We start from the raw sequence: 20,910 nt of genomic DNA, 5'->3' as shown, positions 1-20,910 counted from the left end.
GGGCTGGCCAGCCAGGCTACAGCCGGCGTCTCTGCCTTGAGAGGGTGGTGCTCAGCTGGAAGAGGCAGCTTCCGGTCACCGGAAGAAGTGGGGAAGGCTGTCCCATCCTCCTGAGGTTCCCCTGAGCCCCAGCCCCCATTACTGACGTCCTGCTGGTCCACCAAGCCTCATGCTCTTGAGGCTGAGAGCAAAGAAGTGAGCAGGTGCTGGGGGCACCTGGTGATGGCCGGTGGCCAGGGGAAGCACAGCATCCCAAGATGAGCAGCCCCTGGCCCTCCTCCCACATGGGCGCCCCCTGGCCCAGGGCAGGGCTCAGGCCCTCGGCCCTTTCCCGTGTCTGTTTCAGAGCTGCCTGGCTTCAGAAATGATGCGGGATGTCCTGTTCACGGCCACGGCCAGCACCAGCAGCTCGCAGCTCGCGGCCCTGCTGCAGCTCGAGCACCAGCTGAAGCAGAAGGGGAGGACGTCCACCAGCTTCTTTGCGAGCGTGGAGCAGACATTGGCTGTCATTTCCAAGGTGAGCGAGCCGTCCGCGCCTGCCTGGGCCACAGAGCCCAGCGGTGCCACTCTGTCGATAGCTGTGTGGTTCTGGGGGCGTCACTCGCCCTCTCTGACCTCTGCCTCCTCGAGGGCCTCCTGGTGACTGTAATGCCCAGGCCTGCAGCAGGTCGGGAGGGGACAGGGCCCCCGAGGGTCTTCTGGAGGGGGCGTGCTTCTTTCAGCCCGCAGTAAAACACTGCAGACGCTAGCATGTCCTATCGGCTTGGATGAGCAGGTGTGAACTGGGGTGTTTAAGGAAACGGAACTTGATGAAATGCAACGAATCGGGACGGCAGCCTGGAGCACTCTGACCGATCCCACTCATCTTCCTCCCCTGCTGCTCTGTGCGCACCTGTGTGGGTCCGACCTCAGCCCTTCGTCCAGAGCTTCTCTTCTCCTCTGATGCTTGGGGCTGGGTCGTCGTTTGTGGTGGGGCGTCCTGTGCACCGTGGGTGCTCACCAGATGCTGGCAGCCCCTGCCCCAGCTGCAACAACCACAAAGGTCCCCAGAATCATCCCCCACTGAGCGCCAGTGCTGGAAAGTCTCGCCTTCTCCTGAAGAGCAGTGCAGGCCGTCACTGGTGCAGAGAGGAGCGGGCCAGTCCACCCGGAGAAGCAGCACAGCCCAGGTGCCGACCCTTGGAGGACACGTCCATGTGTGTCCACTGAGGCTGGGGTGGGCGTAACCCACCTCAGAGGAACCTTGAGGGACCAAATATGGTGATGCACGTGCAGTGCTGAGGATGGGGCTGGATGTGGGGGGTGCAGGGGCTTGGTCCATGGCGATGCGGGTCTGTGGCGGGACGGGTCAGTGGCGGGGTGGGTGGGTGGCGGGGCGGGTCCGTGGCGGCCAACTCCATCTGGAGTGCTGTGAGGGCTCCTCCTCCTGCTGTCTCAGGGATCCTTGCAGAAGACCTGCACTGACTGGGTCAGGTGCACAGACCAGTCACAGACTCGGGGGTCGGCTGCACTTGGGGGTGGGGCACGGACCACAGCCAGGCCACCCCAGCAGCCACAGCAGGAGCCTGGTGATGAGCAGAAACTGCTGTCCTTAAGCCTCTGCTGTGGACAGGAGAGCAGGCTGAGCTACAGCTCCTGAGAGGGGAAGCTGTCCGCAGCGAGCTGTCCCCGACTGCCCCCCGCCCCATGTCAGTGCTGACCTGCTGGGACTCGCGGCAGGCTGGGACGACCCACCTGGGGACTGCAGCTGCATCCTGGGCTGCAGGGAGTTTGCCTGAAACTCCTTGTGGTTCTCATGGCACCTGGAAAATAAGGACCATCCTGGGAGGAAGGGGCCTCAAGGACACCGGCTCCAGCAAGACGCCACGTGAGGTCTTCTCCGGGAGCGCGAGCACGGCACAGGGAAGGCGGACTAGCAGAAGATCGCCCCGCTGGAGAGGGAAGCAGGGATGAGCTGAGATAAGAGTGACACAATGGCTTACGGTCTCCCCAAACTCACGAGCCCCCAGGCTCAGGAGTGCCGGCATCCCCACTCAGGAGGAACACAAGAAAGCCGCAGTGCATCCACGAGTACCGAGCCGCCGCTGCCCAGGTCAGAAACCCCGAGGGCCGCCAGCAAGGAGCCACGGGCGCCTGCGAGCCGGCCGGGAGACCACTGCCCACCGCAGAGCACAGACACGCATGGACGCACAGAAACCGAGGGAGTGGGCCGCCAGGTGGCCTGCAGCACAAGAAGCTAGGAGGGCCGGCCAGACAGAAACACCAGAATGCACAAGAGAACCAAGAATCCCACAGAGGCAAATATTTACGTACAAGGAAATAAATTCTAAGTGTGTAAAACAGTAATTTTAACATCTTGTGGAGCTGAGCTTATTTTGTGGAAGTAAAATGAAAGACAATGATGCAAAAAGCAGGAAAGATTAAACAGAGTTTACAATGCAGAGCTTCTGTCACTACTAGGGAAGGGTAAAATTACATTTTTATTAGATTATAATAAGCCAAAGGTGAATGTCATGGTCCTTAGGGTAACCACTAAATTAATGTGTAACTAAGTTAATAAAAAGAAAAAATTCAAATAATAGTATTTTATTATCCCAAAGACAGGCAAAAAGAGTGAGGAGAGAGAATACAAAAACATATGTTCCCAGTAGGAAAAAGGCAGGGTGATTGTATTTCAAAACCCAAATATATATATAATTACAATAAATGTAAGTCGACCAAACCCTACAAGTCAAAGACTTAAAATTGTCAGATCGGTTGACAAGAACAACAAAATCCAATCACATGCCGCTTAAATGAGACCTGCTTCACATGTAAGGACACAGAAATGTTGGATGGAAAAGGTGAGAAACAGTATCTAAGTCATGAAGATACTCATCGGATGAAAGCCAGGTGACCCGGGGATCAGTCGACAGGAAACCAGCATCCTCGGTCTGTACCTACAATGATGTGGCTTCAAATGCACGAAACAGAAGTGACGGGAGTAACAGCAGCACTGGGCAGGCCCGCATCCGGTGGGAGACCCGCATCCGGTGGGAGGCCCACTGCCGGCTCGCTTCCCATGGAAGTAAGCACACAGGGGTGTGTGGGAAAGCTGTTCGTTTGCAGGTCTGCGCGGACGTTCACAGAGCGCAGCACGACCATGACTGGGCTCTCGTCTTTCCAAGTGTGCAGGGAGCGTGCGCCAGGATGGACTGGTGCCGGGCCATAGCAAACCTCGACTCTCCAACCGAGGTAAATCATTCCCTTTGTTGTCCAGCCATAGTGCAATTAAATTAGCAACCAATAACTGAAAGATACAATTAATCTGAAATTAAACAATATACTTACCATCATCAATTAGTCAAAGGAGAATTCACAATGAAATTTAGAAAATATTTGAAACTGACTTGGAGAATGAAAATGTCATATATCAAAACCGATGAGACTTGTCTAAAGCAGGGCTTAAGGAAAAATACAGCCTTGAATACAGGGAGAAAATCTTAAAAACAGTAATTTAGGTTTTGACTTCTAGAAGCCAGATTAAAAACACCTCTAAGAAAAATAGAAGGTAACAAATAAGAAACACGACAGAAACAATGGAATTAAAACAAATACACAGTAGAGGAAACCAACAGTGGTAGAAGGGTTCCAAAGAGAAAACTAATAAAATTGATGAACATTTAGGAAGACTCGAAAAGGAAAAAAAAGAAAGAAAGCAAGCCCCAAATTCCACTATCAGCAATAAAAAGACATCATGGAGATCCTTCAGACTTCAAAAAGCCAATAAGGGAATATTCTGTATGACTGTGCTCTGGTAAAGTTTGGCAATCTGGATGGAATAGAGAAATTTCTCAAAAAATACAACCTATCAAAGCTGACAGAATAGAAAATCTGAATGATTTATTATCTGTTAAAGAAATCAAATCTTTTATTAAAAACATCCCCACAAAGAAAATCCCAGGCCCAATTGGCGAGGATGTGGAGAAAGGGGGACCCTCCTACACTGTAGGTGGGAATGCAAGCTGGTGCAGCCACTCTGGAAAACAGTATGGAGGTTCCTCAAAAAGTTGAAAAATAGAGCTACCCTATGACCCAGCAATTGCACTACTGGGTATTTACCCAAGAAATACAAAAACACCAATTCAAAGGGATACATGAACCCCAGTGTTTATTAGCAGCATTATTTACAATAGACAAGCTATGGAAGCTGCCCAAGTGCCCATGGACTGATGAATGGATAAAGAAAACGTGGTCTATATATACAATGGAATATTATTCAGCCATCAGAAAGGATGAGATCTTGCCATTTGCAATGATGTGGATACAGCTAAAAAGTATTATGCTAAGTGAAGTAAGTCAGAGAAGGGCAAATACCGTATGATTGCACTTGTGTGGAATTTAAGAAACAAAATGAGCAAAGGGAAAAAGACAAGCCAGGAAACAGACTGTTAACTCTAGAGAACACGCTGATGGTCACCAGAGGGGAGGTGGGAGGAGGCGGGATAGGGGTGAAGGTATGCACTTGTGCTGAGCACCAGGTGATGTACGCAAGTGTTGAATCACTATGATGTACACTGAAGCTAATATTACACTGTGTTAACTCTACTGGAGTTAAAATAAAAACCTAAAAAGCAAGCCCCAGAGGAGACCCTCAGAGCACGCATTCTGTGCTCCCTTCAATGAGAAAAGGACAGACGCTCCCACAGAAGAAAAACTACAAGACTGGAATGCCACAAATGATACCCAAATGGTCCATAGACGTTTTTAATGGCACCCAACTTCATTCGTTTTCAGGGAATTGCAAAAATTAAAACTGCATTCAGTCACTACTAGACCCCCACCTGAACATCTGCAATGGAGCGAGCCGGGCCGCATCCATGGAAGAGCCTTTCTGGAAGCACGGCGGGCGGGCTGCGCTGAGCAGAGATGCTCCCCGGTCCCCAGGGAACACGTGCCTGGAGGCCCGTCCTGCAGCTTCGGCCAAAGCGGGCGGGCAGTGCCCGGAGGGGACACAGGCTGGGGCGCGCCCAGGCGGTGCGGGACTCCGCGCCTGCGACGCTCCGGCTTCTCATCCGGGCAGGTGGGTGCGGCCTGGGGAGCATTTTCTGCCTTCTCTCTGCTCCACCCGCACACGTGGACGCCAGTGCGGACCCCAGTCGGCGCTTGCAAACGCGAAGCTGGTTTCATCAGCAAGTGGGGACGTGTGCTTGTGGGCTGTCGTGCTCATCTAGGAGGGCGCGGAGCCGGGGCGCGGGTGGGAGGAGCGGGGCCTGGCCGGCCGGGCGCGCAGCGGGGCAGGGGCGCGGGGGGCGCACGGGAAGGCAGGGGCGCGCGCGCCTGTCCACACGCGTGGCGTTCAGGGGACCGGGAGGAGGACGGAGGGAAGACACTAGGTTGCTGGAGGATCTTCCGTTGGTTACTTGTTTGGGTTCTTAGGCTTGCTCGTGTCAGGCGGGTCAGGTTTGTGACGGAGGCCCGGGGTGGAAGCTCGGGGGATCCCGGTGGATTCCGCGTGCGCCCTCTGCCCCCTTGTGGCGGCCGCGAGTCCTGCAGGGGTCGCGCCCCAGCCCCGCCGCGGGGCACCTGGCCTGAGGCCCCGCACAAAGCCTAGCAGACATCTCAGCGACTGGGCCTGCATCGTGCACGGTCGGTTGATTCCTGTTTATCACACACAGGCTTGGCAAAATCTAAGGGTCACTGAGCAGCATTTTAACCTCCTGAATGAAATTCCGCCTACCTTTCGGATCCTCATCCTGCAGCACTCGCCGGACAGGTAAAGCCTTCCTATTCCTGTTCTGGGGCCGGCCCCGACCCTGTTAAGAAGTCTCCGGGCGGCGTGAACACAGGACCAGGGCTGCGACGATGGAGGGCATGTTATGGACCGAAGGCCGTGGCTGGACCAACACGGACTGGCAGAGGCTCCCAGCTGAGATGGGGTGGGGCAGCAACCCCCTGGGAGAGGCAGGCTGGGACCCCTGGGGACCCCGATCCACCTGCTGTCCGCAGCATGGGACCTGTGCGTCTGCTGAAGGCCTCCCTCACCATGGAGCAGAACCCTCGCCTGTGCCCAGATGGGCCTGTTTCAGTTCTGTGTCTTGACTTGGCCACGGCATTCATGGGGAGGGGGCTCCTGCTGGGGTGTATGTGGTTCACCGACTCGGGACCCCACGAGCTGGGCTTCGACCCTGCCCTGTGTCCTGCCAACAGGGCCCATCTGTACTGCACAGCCTATGAGAGACCCAAGTCCATCCCCGCGGCCAAAGGGAAGGTGCTCCAAGTGGGAGGTGAGTTCTGCCGCGGAAGGTGTTCATCGGGCCTCCCCCATGTTGTAGGGCACTCACTGTGCAGGGCTGCCACAGGCGGGGGCCATGACGCGTACCTGGGGGGCTTGGCGACCCAGCCCTCCATGTGCTTGCCCAGTGGGGTTTGTTGAGCCCGTGAGAGACAGGGAAGGAGACAGGGGTGTTTCCCGGACCACCAGCGGCCCCGAGATGGACCAGCCACCCCCTCCCCCCTCCAGAATTTCTTCTCCCAAAAAAACACTACATTCCCACTTTCTTCCTTAACGTCTCTGGCGTATAACTCCACTTAGCATTTCATTTAAAATGAAGGAGGGCTGTGGAACAGAGACATCCATCTCTGTCCCCACTTTTGACAGCTACTGTGAGTGCCTACGAGCGAGCTGTGTCCATAGCCAGGAACTTCTTCTCACGTGGAGAAACCCTGTGCCCGCAGTTTGCTCACTATTACCCACTCCCGGAGTTCATGCACACCCCCCACTCTGTCCTCGGCCCAGAGGGTGGTCTGTGAGGCCGTGGGGTGGGGACAGCAGGGGTGTCGGTCTCCACAGGCTCCTGCAAGGTAGCACGGATGGCCGTGAGCCCGGACACCTTCTCCTGCCTGTTGGCCAGTGCCCAGCAGTTCCGGGAGCTGACCCAGGCTGCGGTGCACAATGAGGACCCGGCCCTGAGCTCAGGCACGGTAAGACCCATAAGCCCAGCTCCCAGGGCTGCTGCCACCGCCATGCAGGGGACCAAGACCCTGGCCCGGCTGCAGCAAGGTGGGGCAGGCAGGGCCAGGTGAATGGCACTGGCCATCCAGACCCCAGGCACTGCTGGACACTCAGGTCGGGGTCCCCACAGGGCAGCCAGTTCTCTGAATCCCTGAGCGAGTCTGGTGCGGCTGCCTCTTGATGTCAGCAGAGACCCTGTGGGGCCGGGATGCCAGGGTGACCTCTCGGAGGACGGGGCGGGCGGACGCGGCAAGGAGCACTGCCTGCAGGGGGATCTGGTGGGCCCTGGTCCTGGGGTAGGCGGGTGCAGGGAGCCCTGTTCTGCAGCCGACTGGGCCCCTGGCCGCCAGGCTTTTTTTGGGAAGGGCATGTTCGAGGGCCCTGCAGGGTCCTTCCCACTCTTTGCTTTAATAGGGTTGGGATTTTATGAGGCCCCCACCCTTAGACGCTTCTAATCATGGGCTGATGTTTGGGTTGAGACAGGAATTGGAAAGTGTGCACCTTGAAAGGGAAGGACACTCTCTGCAGAGATTCAGTGATGTCCTGGCGTCCATGGAGGAGTACCTGAGGCCATTGTTCCCAGTGCTCAGCAGCCCTGGGGCCAGGTACCTGCCGTGGGCTGACAGCTGCCAGCCCTGAGGGCAGAGGCCACAGAGGGCGAGGGAGGGGCTGGCTATATCCCGGCGGGGGTGGGCTTCGGGTGCAAAGTTGGCACTCTCCTCGGGACAGACAGGAGGGTCACCCTGTCTCCGTCCCCAGCAGTGCCCCAAAATGCTGGGAGCAGCTAGGAATAGGATACCCAGGAGCCAGGGCGGACAGGGTGGGGGGCTCAGCCTGCAGGCCAGCTCTGCTGCCTCCCCGAATCCCAGAATGAGCCGGCTGTGGGGTGGGGGAATGCTGTTCCCACGTGGAAGTCCGAGTCTCTGATGCTGTGAAGTTGATGAGCTTCGCTCTGTGCTGAATCAGGCCATGCTGAATTCACATCCACAATGCCCGACTCAGGACCATCTACTGTAGGGAATAAGCCCTAGGGCTGCTGAAAATCTTCTCTGGGGGCATGTCCCAGCCACTCAGGTCCCTTCTGTTGCTGGTGCAGGGTGGGAGTGGGGAGCGCGGCCCAGTCCTGAGCCCCTGTGATTTATGCTCGGTAGAGAAGAAGGCAGAGGGCTTGGGCAGTTGAGCGAGCAGTACGTTTGAGGTTTGCCCGTAGGTCAGAGACAGTCCTGAGTCCCGTCTGCTCCTGTGAGTGCTCTGATCCCTGGCCCCCAGTACAGGGAGACGGGTACCCAGGAGTGAGTTCTGGAACGGGCCTCGTGGGGCTCACTGCCTTGATGTTCCTCCCATTCGTAGTACATGTGATGTTCACGTGTTTTTAAGAACCTGGACATGCCTTTGACTTCTAGAACACAGATTCCCACGCCTGCTGCGGATTCCGGGAAATCAAAGGGCAAAGACAAGGAAAGGAAAGTGTCCCCGCCCCATGGTGAGTGGGGGCCTGACGGGAGCTTCTGCGGGAGAACTTGGGCTGGGATTCACCCCCGAGAGCGCAGGCGGGGCGGGAACAGGCCCCCCAGAGGGCCTCCCAGGGAGGTGGGAAGGTCCCCAGAAGGTTGTGTGCGCAGCCCCGCTTGGCGCTGCTGCCGGCCGCACCACAGACCCCCGCACGCCCGCTCTTCCTGGGAAAGCTGGCAGGCTGCGTGTGCCCCAGACGACACGAGGGGCAGACGAGCTTCTGCGTCCGTGATCTGCCGATCTCCTGGAGGAAGGGTGAATGTGCCGGGTGCAGCCGCCGCGGGGGAGAGGGCCCCGGCGCCTGAGCGGTGGCTTCCCGGTCACCTCTGTGCCACCAGGACGGACCGTCTGGTTCTCACTCGCTGTGCTTACACGTGTGGGAAACGTGCTGGCTCCATCACGCACACCCCACAAGTGGCCAGGGGAGTGGCACGCCCGGGGGCTTCTGCCTCCCACCTGGTGCCTGCGGCTTTGTAAATCGTTTTTCTCAAAGGCATTTTCATCGCGTGCCTTTTCTGTGGCCCCCACAGAATTACTCAATAGAAGGGAAAGGAGGGGCTGCTCTATCCAAGGGTGCTTTGATTTCCAAAAGTGCCTGGCGGTGCCCTCGGGCCAACACCTCCCTAGACGTGGTCACTCTGGCTCACGTGCCAGTGCCCGCAGCCGCCCGGGGCCGCCCTTAGGGTGAGGGGCCAGAGCTTGCCCACCTGAGGTCACTTCTGTGAACTGAGATTCTGCCCTAAAAATTCCCCAGATTAAGGCCTTTGCTCACTTTTAAGTGATTTGTTTTTACTTTGTACATACAGTTAATTCAGTTCAGGCGTCTCGTGGCCTCGCCCTTCGTCCCCTTCACACCTGTCACAAAGATCAGGTTTTCTCACGAGCCAGGCAGGTCCGGCAGCTTCTCCGAGGGCTCCGTGGTCGCTTGGAGAAGCTGCCACATCGCAGGGGTGCAAATCCTTTAGCGCACATCTTCATCCTTCGAAAGGGGGTTCCGTGCTTAGAAGGAGTCATGGCATTCCTGGACCTGCCCCAGGAATTGGCTGCCCATGTGGGGGCAGGTCCTCGAACCAGGGAGGACCCGACGACCCTGTGACCTGGGCCCCACCCGGGTCTGAGCTGTGGCTTGCCGTGCCACCAGAACCAGTGTCCATCCCCCCGCAGAGAGCCCGGGCGCGCCCCGGGCCCACTCCTCACGCGCTGAGCCCAGCTCAGACTCCTTCGTCTGTGTGCGGTCGAACGACGTCCACAAGGACGTACAGACCCGGACCAGCAGGCCCGCCCCAGGGGTTTGCCCGCCCGCGGGAGCGCATCTCCCTCTGCCGTCGTAGCTGGTGTCCCCTGTCCGCAGTTCGGCTCGAGGCTGCAGACAACACCATCCTCATTGTGGACAAGGATCTTCTGGAGCTGCCGCTGGAGGGCCTCTCTGTGTTTGAGGAGGCCGTGGTCTCCTCCGTGTCCCGAGAGTTCTCCCTGCAGATGTTGTGCCATCGCCTCCACGAAGAGGAGGCAGGTAGGAGCGCCCTTGGCCACACTATGCTGACCCTCCAGCCGGGCCCGCCTAAAGTACCTCCCGCGGACCCCTGTCAGGCGCTTCTTATCAGATGTTCACACTTTCTTCCAGGCCCTCATCCGTCCATAGTCACAGAGCACCTACTCTGCGCCCAGTGTCTGCGAGGTGCTAAAGGTCCACTGAAGGAGAAATTAAACATTGCTCTTGGCCCACAAACCGGGGATGGGTGGTGACCAACGACATGGCTACTCACTCCCTAGGTGGTGAGGGGCAGGGAGGGAGGCGACGGGGAGGACGGATGGCACTCAGGCCTGGGGGCAGCTGGGGACTCGGGCTGACCCTGTCCTGCCTGGGGGCTGCTCGCGCCCACGTGCCCAGCATGTGAACCTGTCCAGGCTGGAGGCTTGTGCTCTGTGCCCTTTGCTGCACTTCAGTAAATGTGTTCAACTAAAAACAAATAGTTTGGACTTTGGCTTCCATCCAGGAGAAGGTAAGAAGGACCAAATTGCCCTTCTAACAGAAACGAGTGAAAACCCGAAATAGATGGAGTGGTGGGTCTCGGACACTGGAGGGCAGGCCGTGCGGAACCTGGTCCCCGAGAATGGGGCCGACCCCATGGAGGACGGGCCGTGAGCCCAGAGAAGGCATACAGGAATTAATAATGGCCAGTGTCCCCCCACCCCAGATCTGACGAAAAGCATAATCCCGTGTGTCCAGAAGTTTTCATAAGTCCCAGACACGGGAAGCGGAGAGGAGACTCCAGGGCGGGTGTTCAGAGTGACGAGAACCCCAGCAGTGTTTCGGCAGCCACCACGGAACACCCAGAAGCGAGGCCCGGAGTGACCCCGACTTCCTGATGGAGACCACGCATCCTTACGTCACCGCAGAAGGTCCGAGGGCTGCGGCCTGCACCCGACGGAGAAGATGAAGGGGAGGAGAAAATACACGAGAATGCACAAAAGGCAGAGAAAGAGGGAAAGTGGGACGAAGAGCGGATGGGGCCGGCGGAGACCGACAGCAGGGGTATTTGCCTCTCCTGTGCGGACGGTGAGGAGGGAGGGTCCTTTGTGGACGAGCTCGCCATGTCCAAGACCCCCTCAGATAACAGGACAGAGAATACGCCGCCGCCTCGCCGGCCATGCCATGGACTCACTTGTGTCCACGTCTAGGGCCAAGTTTTGCCGGGTTATCTGGTTTTTGTTCTTTTCGTTTTGTGGGGTTTCCGTAGGTTTGCATACGGATTTTCTTATTATTTACGACAGATGCCTCCTCCCGCTCTGGAGCTTGCCCATTCACTCGCCTAAATGGTGCCGTTTGAACACAATATTTTAATATAGTCCAATCTATCAATCTTTTGCTTAATCGCTTGTGCTTTGGGGTCTTTTTTTAAAACTTGTTTTCTTACGTCACAATCATGAAGCTATTCTCCCATGATATCCCGTAAATACATCTGTTTTTCTTTCCTGCCTTTTACGTGGTGTTCACCCTCCTGACCCGCAGCGTACGGTGCGGTTCCGTTTCTTCCCCTCGGGGGCACCATTTACAGGAGGGTCCTTTCTCCTCGGCTCCGTGTGGCCCGTGTTGCCGTGGCGGGGGCGGCAGAGAAGAGCCACCCTGGGTGGCAGGAGGAGTGGCGGCCCGGACGCGTGCACACCCTGCTCCCCAGGATCTGGGAGTGTGACCCGGTGACCGTCCCGACACGGGAGAGTGTCCCGGATGAGCCAGGAGGCCCGATGGCAGCACCGAGCTCCTCCTAAGACGGAGGCAGGAGGGTCACAGAGACATGGGAAGAGGCCATGCTGCCGCCTCTGAAGATGGGGAGGCCCTGGAGCTGAGGCCACCGGAGGCTGGAGAAGGCCGGAACCGATTCTCCCCAGGAGGAAAGAGCCCTGCACACACCCTGGTTTTAGCCCAGTGGGACGCGTTCGACCCCGACCTCCAGGTCTGTGAGATACTAAATGTGTGTGGTGATTTGTTAGAGCAGCAAGAGAAAACGCACCCAAACTCTAACAAAAATACCTGCGAGGTGTGAGTTCAGTCTCTCTACGCGTTACTGAGTGCTGACCCCCAGGGTCCCGCACACCCAGAGGGGGTGTTGTCGGGGCTGTGAGCTGCTCCGGCTGCATGCACGTTTGCGGGTGAAATGTTCCTGGTAAATCTTTAAGGAGAACCACCAAAAGCAGAGAATCGGTGTATTAACTCCAGATCGACAGAGGGACACGAACAAGAAAAGCAAATGATCCGAACACCTCACCCAAGCTGTTAGCAGCCAGTGAACGGAACAAATAAAAATCAAAAGGCAAAGTGGTGGAGATTAGTCCATGTGGGTCATAAACTAAAACATAAATAAATAAGTGGGCCACACCGGTCAACTCCGTGACAGCGTGGATGACGAGGCACGCCGAAGCCGGGGACATGGGTTTGACGGCAGGCCAGAGAACGGACAGACAGATGGAGTGACCCATTGTCTCGCGGAACAGACCTGACGGCCGTAAGCACCGTCAGGGCTGGGGTCATTCCATGGTGGTAACAGTCGGTTTGTCAGCAGGATAAAATCACCTCAAACTATGTGAAGCAGCGAGCAGTCAAAAACTAGGGCAAGACGGGGGGACCCGTCCCGCGGTGGTAGATCACGCACGCCCCACGTCCGGCAGGTCAGACAAACAGAGGAAAAGCAGAGTCTGAGCCGCGCCGTGGACAGACCTGGAGCCGTACAACAACTGGGGACGTTCTCCCCAGGAACAACACCTGGAGTGACGACCACCTTGGCCGACACCACGGCGTGATCAGCTCAGAAACCGCTACCCAAAGGAAGATTTCTTAAATCCCATTCATTTCAAATTTAAAAACACACTTCTGTGTATCTCCCGGGCCTCGGGAGAAAGGATGGCAGGAAGTCTAAGGCTGGTGGGGTGCTATGGCCGCAGGGTCTGGAAGGGTCTCACAGCTTTGGATGTTCATATCAGAAAAGGAAAAGGTTGGAAGTGTACAAGCTAAGCATCAAATTTATGAAGTTAGAGCAAGAACAGCAAAAGAAAAAAAAACTCAAAGCAGAGGAAAGGCTACAATAAACACATGAGCAGGCACCAACAAAATAGAAAGCAAAACAAATTTTTTTAAAGATGTTGTTTATTTGACAGAGAGAGAGCGAGTGCACACAAGCAGGGGGAGCAGCAGAGGGAGAAGCAGGCTTCCCGGCCGAGCAGGGAGCCCGACGCGGGGCTCGATCCCAGGACCCCGGGATCATGACCTGAGCCGAAGGCAGACGCTTAACCGACTGAGCCACCCAGGCGCCCTGGAAATAAATTTTTTTTTTTAACTCATAAAATAGACACATTCTGGTAAGAATGATCAAGAAAAAAGGCGGATGGTGCACAAATACACAAAGTTGGGAATGAAAAGAGACTCAAACTCTAAAGATGCATCAGAGATTTAAAAGATCCTAAGAGACCTAACAACAGTATATCCAAACCCTTAGGCAGAGCAGACCAAGTCCTGGGGAAAAACAGCTCACAGACTCAAGAAGGAAAACCCCAAACAGTCTCAGAACCAGCAAGGAAAGGAGATGAACAGCTTTACTCCTTTGAGATCTACCAGACTTTCCGGAAACAGTTCACATCAGTCTTAACAGGTCTCCCTGGAGTAGGGAAAAGGGGCCAACCCGTCCTAGCCTTCTGTCGGCCCCTGACACCCAAACTGCCGAGACCAGCACGAGAAAGAAAAATAGAACTTGCATCACCCAGTCTGACCTCAAAAATTTGAAAGTGTCATTCTATTGGATTAAAGGAAAACGAAGTTACAAGCATCTCAGTTGCTGCAGGAAAAGAGCATTTGATAAAATGTGTGCGTTCATACTAGAAATTCTTAGCAAACCGGGACAGAGTGGACATACCTCACCCTGGTGGAGGCTCCATCCAGACCTAGAGCAAGCCTCCTTCCTGACGGCACACCCTGGGCAGCGCGCTGTCAGGACACAGCAGGAGCCTCGGCCGCACCTCCGTCCCTTCTCTGCGGGAGCCGCAATGCGGGTAGACGCGCAGAAGTGAGAGGCATGAGGGCAGAAGGGAGGAAGTGAACTGTCATTATTTTTGGACCCTCCAAAAGAATCTGCAAGCCACTAGAACAGAGAAGTGTAAATCCTTGTGCAAGAGGCAGAGGAACCAGCCGGGCCCGGCCCTGTGACTGGGCCACACTGCGGGCACACTGGTGGGTGCCCGGCATGGTGTGTGAATGGTCAGCCGGGTAGGCAGCAGGGCCTCTGGTGATGGTTCCTTTCTTGAGGACTCCCGCCTCAGGTTTTCCCCAGCCCTGCAAGTCTTTACATTTCAGAAACTACAGCTCTTTCACCTTTACAAAAATTAAAGTCAGTTGTTCTCACTACTTTTTTTTTTTTTTTAATTAAGGTGAAAAAAATAACCATTTTAAAGTGAACAGTTCAGGGACATTTATTATGTTCATAATGCTGTGTGCCACCAACTATTCTAGCCCCAAACACCACCTTCTTTTGTTGTCCGCAGCCGAGGGGACCGTGAAGAAGGAGGGCAGAGGCAAGAAGAGGAGTCCAGCGAAGAAGGGACAGAAGGTGGGCAGATGGGCCTGGGGAGGCTGGGTCCCCCCCTGCAGGATGCAGGACCCCCCAACAACCCTTGTCTCTGGTGCAGGACGCTCCGCCCCGGCTCATCCCCCCTGACTGCATCGTAGTCGACGCCGACAACTTCAAGTGTATCCTTTACCGGCCCCACCGTCTGGGACACCCAGGCGCAAGCGCTGTTTCTCCTTAACCCAGAGCTAGTCATCGTGGACCCCTACGGGGAGGCCCAGGGCATAGGTGAGTGCCTCCCATGGGCCCCTGACGCGCGCACACGTGCACACACTCGACATACACCACCCTCTGGGCTCCACCCTCGGCTGCCTCCCGTTACACTGACCACGGGGGGAGTGGGGTCCTGCGGCCGTGGCCATCACAGCCAAGTCGGGACCATAGCTGTAGGAAAAGTGAACCCCTGAAGCGAGGTCCGCTGCCCCCCTTCTCAGAGCCCACAACGGGACTTCCTGCCGCCCAGGGCAGCTCTAAGTGTCTAATTCTTGCGGGCTCTTCTTTTGCTAAATTGGTTTTACATCACTTCTCGGCCTTTGGCTAAGATCAAGAGTAAAATCTCTTTACAAAGGAGGGCGGGAAGGAGCACTGACATTTCCACACGCAGTAAACGTTGACTCCACCACGTCCTGCGTCTCTACACGAGGGGCAGCGCCAGGGGCCGCGCCAGGGGACTGCCTGCTGCCCATCTCCCTCACTGTCCCACATCTGAGACAAGCTCCATTCATTTCCTGTTGCAGAAAGGCTGACTCCCGTCTTCGTCACCCGGGAAATTTTGGAAAGATTCCGAGACACGTTCACTGCTCTCTGGGTGGGACATCTGGGAAATAAGCACTTCCCCAGGTTGGTGTCGGGGTTCTGGGGACACTGTCCTGCAGCCAGCAGGTTGATGTGAGCCAGCTGGGGGTGCCTCCGTCTCCCCCTTGTCCCTCTCTCCTCCCTCTTTCCCTCGGGCCCCCCCAACCCTGACCCCGCATTCTGTCCTGTCAAAGCCCCTGCCACCCCCACCCCCGGAGGCTCCTGGTGTCTGGCCTTTCTTCATCACACAGTGGGCTCCTTGGTCCTCGTGGTGCCTGCATGGTGGCGTCATTGTCCTCATCCCCACTTTACAGACGAGGACCTGGCACGCGGGAGTGTGCTTTTGCCCGGGGTCCCCCAGCCAGTCCAGTGCAGGGCGTGCCCCTGGCTCTGGAACTTGGGGGGATTGTAGGAGGAGAACCTGCTGGAGAGGGGCGGGGCTGCGGGAGAGCAGGGCTGCGAGGGAGAAGGGCGGGGCCCGTGGGCGGGGCTGCGAGGGAGAAGGGGGCGTGGGGCGGGGCTTCGAGTGAAGGGCGGGGCCCGTGGGGGCGGGGCTGCGAGAGAGAGCCGGGGCGGTGAGAGTGGGCGGGGCCTGTGAGAGGAGGAGGGGCAGCATTGTAGAGGGGCCCCCCCCCCCGGAGAAGTGCAGGGTTGCACGTGGGTGGGGCCTGTGGGCAGTGAGCGGGGCCTGCTGGAGTGGTGTGGACTGCTGGGGGCAGGGACACTCCCCTGTGGGTTCTCTCAGAGACCTGGGAGTGGTTGGCCATCAGGGAAGTGTCCTTCTAGCACTTTCCAGAGCCACTGCTCAGTGAGATGGGAGTCCACTCCAGGGACCCGAGGTCCTTTCTCCGGAGAACCATGTGGATAGAACGCAGGATGGAGGCTGACGCTGGCATCAGGAGAGTGTACATTAGCCCTGTCCTAGCAGAGGGGTGGGGCGGGGAGTGAAGAGCACAGGACAGGCTTTGCTTTCAAAGCACCCCGGGGACACCCTGGGACGCCGGCTGCCGGCCTCTGGCTCCCACCACCAGGCCACCCTCCTTCCCTTTGCAGCCAGGCCGAGTGGGAGCAGCTCCTGGGCAGTTGCAGCGGCTTCTTCTTCTACGGGATGGAGAGCTTCCTGTCCCACATACTGGTGGAAAGGTTGGCTGCCATGAACCTACGAGGTGAGGCAGTCCCTCAGGGCCCCAGATGCTCGACGCTCTGCCAGGACCCCAGTGCATGAGATGGATCCACACAGGGACAGAGCAAGGCCCCTTGCGTCGCCATCAGTCATCGTCTGTCTGAGAAAGGGACTCTGGAAGCACAGCGGGGCTCTGGGGGAAGCCTCCTCCTGCCCTCGTACCCCTCCTCCACTTCTCAGAGACCCAGTTCAGAGTTCTAGACCTGACAGGTGCAGCCAGAGGCAGGAGCTGGAAGGGTCACCCCCAGGGCTGGGCCTGCAGAGTCCAGGAGGGCTAGGGTGGGCATTTCCAGAACACTGACCACAACCCCCCCCCCCCCGACTCCTAGCATAAATGTGGGCACTCTAGGCCTTGTATTCTGTCTGGCCATCCCCTGAGGACTTCTGAGCGGGTGGTCTGGCTTGCCCTTGAGTGACCTTCTCCTGAGGCAAAGGCTGACTGGCACACTGCGTAGTCGCTAGGAGAGCCTTTTCGGGGACCTCAAGAGGCACATGGCCCAGTGACAACAGCATAACAAGAACGTGGACATGTGTCCTGTGGTCAGGGCACCTGAACACCCCCACACCATCACCTGCTACCAGTCTCCTTCCCAGCCCCTGGAGATGGGCCACGCAACAGTCCAGCCCACCCCAGAAGCCTGTCACCGGCGCATTCCTTACCCCTAGAGGAGGTAGAAACAAGGCCTTCTCAGATGCGTGAGGTCAGAGGCATTCTTAAGCTCACCAGGCTCGTGTGGGGCTGACAACACCACTGGGGCCCTATGCTATTCCCAACCGTTGGAGGTTCTGCCTGCCCCTGGGGACATCCCCCCGAGCCTGCCCTCAGCCAGACCACTCCAGGAAGTGCACAGTCAAGCCTGTGCACATGGGGCTCTCGGCATGCCCGTGGCCAAGTGTTGCTGTTTCAGCGGACACACGGGGCCATGTGCCTGAGACCGCCCCCAGCAGGCTGGGCTGCCTTGTTGGCATGGCATGCTGGGAGCTGAGCCGATTGCACGAGAAGACTGGGAAGGGTGTGGGGTTCCGGAAGTAGATAGTGTCCCCGTGAGCTGGTGCAGCCGGCGGGTCTTGGGAAAGGGTCTATGGACGTCAAGCCCGAGCCTCGGCCTTATTGGGCTGCATTTATTTCCCTGATTGCCCCACGCCCTGGGTGACACCACCAGCCTGCACTGGCCTCCCACTCCTGGGCGTGCGGCTGCTGAGCTGCCCCTCTTGTGTCCTGCAGAGTGCCAGATGATGGTCCTGCTGGGCCTGACGCGGTCCTACAAGAGCATGTGGCGGCGTATGGAGAACTCAGAGAACAAGAGGTGCCTGCACCAGCTTGGGCCAGCAGCCTGGCCTCCACACACTGAATGGGGGTGCCTGGGGGGCCTAGGACTGATGGATGTGCTCCTTGGGGAGTGTGGGGGGACAGAGTGCCCCTGCATCCCATGGGCAGAGCCATCTGCCCCCAGACCCCACCCTGGAAGAGGCTGGTGGTGGGGGGGTGCAGCAGAAGAGGGAGGGGAGCTCCAGTGGAAGACTAAGGCCTGCGGGGACTGGGCCAGGGGCCAGGGGGCCAGCAGCTGGGAGGGTGCCCTGGCTTCAGAGCTCCCCACATCACATGCACCCCAGGGCCTGTGTGGGCTGCCATCTCACGATGGATGCTCTGCCTCCTGACTTCCCCGCAAGGCTGGGAGTGGTCCGGAGGGATTTGGTGGCACTCCGGAATGCCTTGTGTTGTTAAATGGCATTTCACATGGGGGGGGGCAGGGGGGCGGAGTGGGGGGGAGGGTGTTCTTCATTGGTTCACGCACTTGAAGAGCTGTCAGCCCAATACTTGGTGCTATTTGGGCTGTGGACTGGCGTCGGCTCGGGCCGTCCCATTGGAGCTCGATCCCCTGCAGCGTGCCCCAGCTGACCTTGGAGGAGCCCATCAAGACTGCCATCCTTCTGAGTCTGGTGGGGGTCAGGAGCATCCTGACAAACCAGTGGCCGACAATCCTGCAGGACAACGCGCTGCGGGCCGGCATCCTGTGGGAAAGTGAGTGGGTGCGGGTGTCCCGGGCCCGTCCGCAGCCTTGTGGGCCTCCCCAGAAGCCTGCCGGCGGTGCCCCTGACCAGTCTGAGGGATGCTTCCTTCCTAGGTCTGTTGGCAGTTGGCAGGCCGATCGGGAGAGCAGTCCGTCTCCTTCAGAACACGGGATCTGGTGAGCCGAGGAACCACGGTAACAGAAGCTGTCCCCCGTCCCTGCCGCTGCTCAGGCTGTACCGGGCCACCTCCCAGCCAGCGTCCCAGCGGCGCTGCCGGGCTGGGGTGCCCGCCGTTTCCGGGCCGCTTCCACGGCTCAGCGTGTGCCGACGGAGAGCACAGCCTCCCGTGAGATCCTCAGGGCTGAACACACTGGGCGTTAGAAGGGCTCAAGGCGCCCAAGTTCTGGAAGCCCAGGCGTGCTCTCTGGGGCGGGAGCAGGAAACCTTCAAACTATACCCCACAAAAGGAGCTTAAAATTTAGAAGTGACGTGGTGCACAGTGCCCAGAACACGGTTACCAGACCGTGAAGGCTGTTGAGTGCGTGCGGGAGGGAGGGAGGGAGCACCGGCAGGTGCGTGAGGGCGGAGGACCCTGGAAGAGCCAGGGTGTGAGGAGCTGCTAACGAGCTGCTTTGGGGACAGAGGAAGGGGCGCCCGTGTGGCCTCTGTTGTTCTGTGTGGATGTGCCTTGGAAGGAAGGGACACCCCACGGTCAGTGGTGGCAGCCGGCTGATGGCAGGAGGAGGAGCCGCCTGGCCCCACGGTGCTGGGAGTGGTGTGGTGTGGAGGCGACAGGCCGGCCTGGGCCTGGCGAGGTCCCTCCCTGGCTGGGTGCCACCGCCCGTGGGCCTCGGTGTCCGTGGTGTATACGTGTGGCCGTGTCCACGGTGGGGCCATGTCTGCACCCTCGTCCGCCGTGCGCCCTGCCCTCAGTGCTCCGTGCAGGCCACGAGCGCGGTCTCACTCTCCCTCAGGTGAGCCTCCGTGGGCCTCCAGGGTCAAACTGCGGTCCCTCCCGCCACAGCTCAGCGACCAGGAGCGGCTGCCCATCGTCCTCAACTCGGTCCTGTACGGGCTGCCACACCTGGCCATCGGGTGACCCCCCCGGGGCAAGGACCTTGACTGCCCCCCGAGGACCCACCACCCAGCCCTCCCCCCCGTAGGCACCCCTCCTCCGGGGGCCCTGCCCCTGAACCCCAGTTCTGCTCGGGGTCATGCCAGGGCCATCCTGAGTCTGATCTGCTCTGGTGCTTCCTCCTCAGCCTGCTCTGCCCGGCTCGCACGGGGACCCTTGGGCAGGGGGAGGAGAGTCCCTCTGGGAGCTCTGCATCGGGGCTGACCCCACAGCTGCCTGGACCCCCAGAACCCTCCCCTGCCCTGTGCACTCCCTTGGGTCCCAGTGGTGGGGGAGCCGCCTGTATTTGGGGTAGAGGCTGGCCCTGGGGGTGAGGCCCTCGGTCCCTGGAGGCCCACGGTGGTCCCTGGACAAGGAACACCATCGTTTTTGGTGTAAGCGCTTTAGTAAACGACAAGGTCCAGTGTCTGCATCACGTGTCTGCGGTGCGGTCTGTGACCCCGGGTGCGCGGCAGGACTGGAGTCCCTCTGTCGAGTGCCGTGCCGTGGTGGGGTTCAGCCGTGTTTGCCGAGTGAGCGAGCGAGTGCGGGAAGTCCAGCCCTGGGGCCCGGGGATGTGCCTGTGAGGCCGGCTCCCAGGAGGCGACCAGAAGCTCCATGGGGAGTCACGGTTTGTCTGCTGGAGGCAGGAAGTGGGGGGGAAGTCCGCCCTGGTCTCAGAGGCCCCCAGGGTGGGACGTACCGCCACCACCTGTGGGCACCACAGCGGACCAGGGAAGCCCTGGGAGAAGCCACTGTCCACAGACTTGGACACTCAGCCAGACTTGAGGGTGGCCATAGGAAGAACAGATACGTCCCCAGGAAGCGTCCTCCCACAGGGCCCCAAGCCATCCTGGCCCACGCGGAGACCAGGGTGAGGGACTGAGTAGCCAGGACCCTGTGTCCCAAGAGTCTCCCAGGCTGGTGGCCAGGGGACAAGGGAGAGCCAGCTCCAGGTCTCTCTGGGGGGGAGCCAGCGCCGTTAGACAGTCCACGGGCTGGGGGCGGGGAGGGTCAAAGTGTCTTCGGGCCCTGGGTCCTGGCAAGCAGCCCCTCGGACATCTGCTGAGGTCAGGCCACAGAGCGCCCTGGGCCGGGGGACCCTGGCCCTGGGGGCTGCTAGGACTGCTCTTTCCAGGCCCCCGAGCACAGTGACGTGTCCGCAAAGAGGCCACATCTGCCTCAC

General features: G+C 58.5%; 1 protein-coding gene across 1 annotated transcript in view; it reads left to right on the top strand.

Moving 5' to 3' along the window:
* CFAP46 (cilia and flagella associated protein 46) overlaps positions 1 to 19,709 on the top strand; it is a 99,718-nt gene extending 80,009 nt beyond the window's left edge. Inside the window, exons 44-58 of the mRNA XM_021703846.1 lie at positions 347 to 517; positions 5,658 to 5,755; positions 6,190 to 6,266; positions 6,833 to 6,963; positions 7,478 to 7,599; positions 8,398 to 8,477; positions 9,858 to 10,019; positions 14,537 to 14,601; positions 14,681 to 14,741; positions 14,812 to 14,847; positions 15,357 to 15,459; positions 16,468 to 16,580; positions 17,823 to 17,904; positions 18,724 to 18,786; positions 19,607 to 19,709. Coding sequence (XP_021559521.1) covers positions 347 to 517; positions 5,658 to 5,755; positions 6,190 to 6,266; positions 6,833 to 6,963; positions 7,478 to 7,599; positions 8,398 to 8,477; positions 9,858 to 10,019; positions 14,537 to 14,601; positions 14,681 to 14,741; positions 14,812 to 14,847; positions 15,357 to 15,459; positions 16,468 to 16,580; positions 17,823 to 17,904; positions 18,724 to 18,786; positions 19,607 to 19,709 — 1,467 coding nt within the window. The remainder of the gene's footprint in view (positions 1 to 346; positions 518 to 5,657; positions 5,756 to 6,189; positions 6,267 to 6,832; positions 6,964 to 7,477; positions 7,600 to 8,397; positions 8,478 to 9,857; positions 10,020 to 14,536; positions 14,602 to 14,680; positions 14,742 to 14,811; positions 14,848 to 15,356; positions 15,460 to 16,467; positions 16,581 to 17,822; positions 17,905 to 18,723; positions 18,787 to 19,606) is intronic.
* The last annotated feature ends 1,201 nt before the right edge of the window (positions 19,710 to 20,910 follow it).

Source organism: Neomonachus schauinslandi, chromosome 6, assembly GCF_002201575.2.
Source record: "Neomonachus schauinslandi chromosome 6, ASM220157v2, whole genome shotgun sequence".
Classification (NCBI taxonomy): domain Eukaryota; kingdom Metazoa; phylum Chordata; class Mammalia; order Carnivora; family Phocidae; genus Neomonachus; species Neomonachus schauinslandi.
Note: the sequence above shows the minus strand (reverse complement) of the source record. Positions and strands in the feature narration are given on the sequence as shown.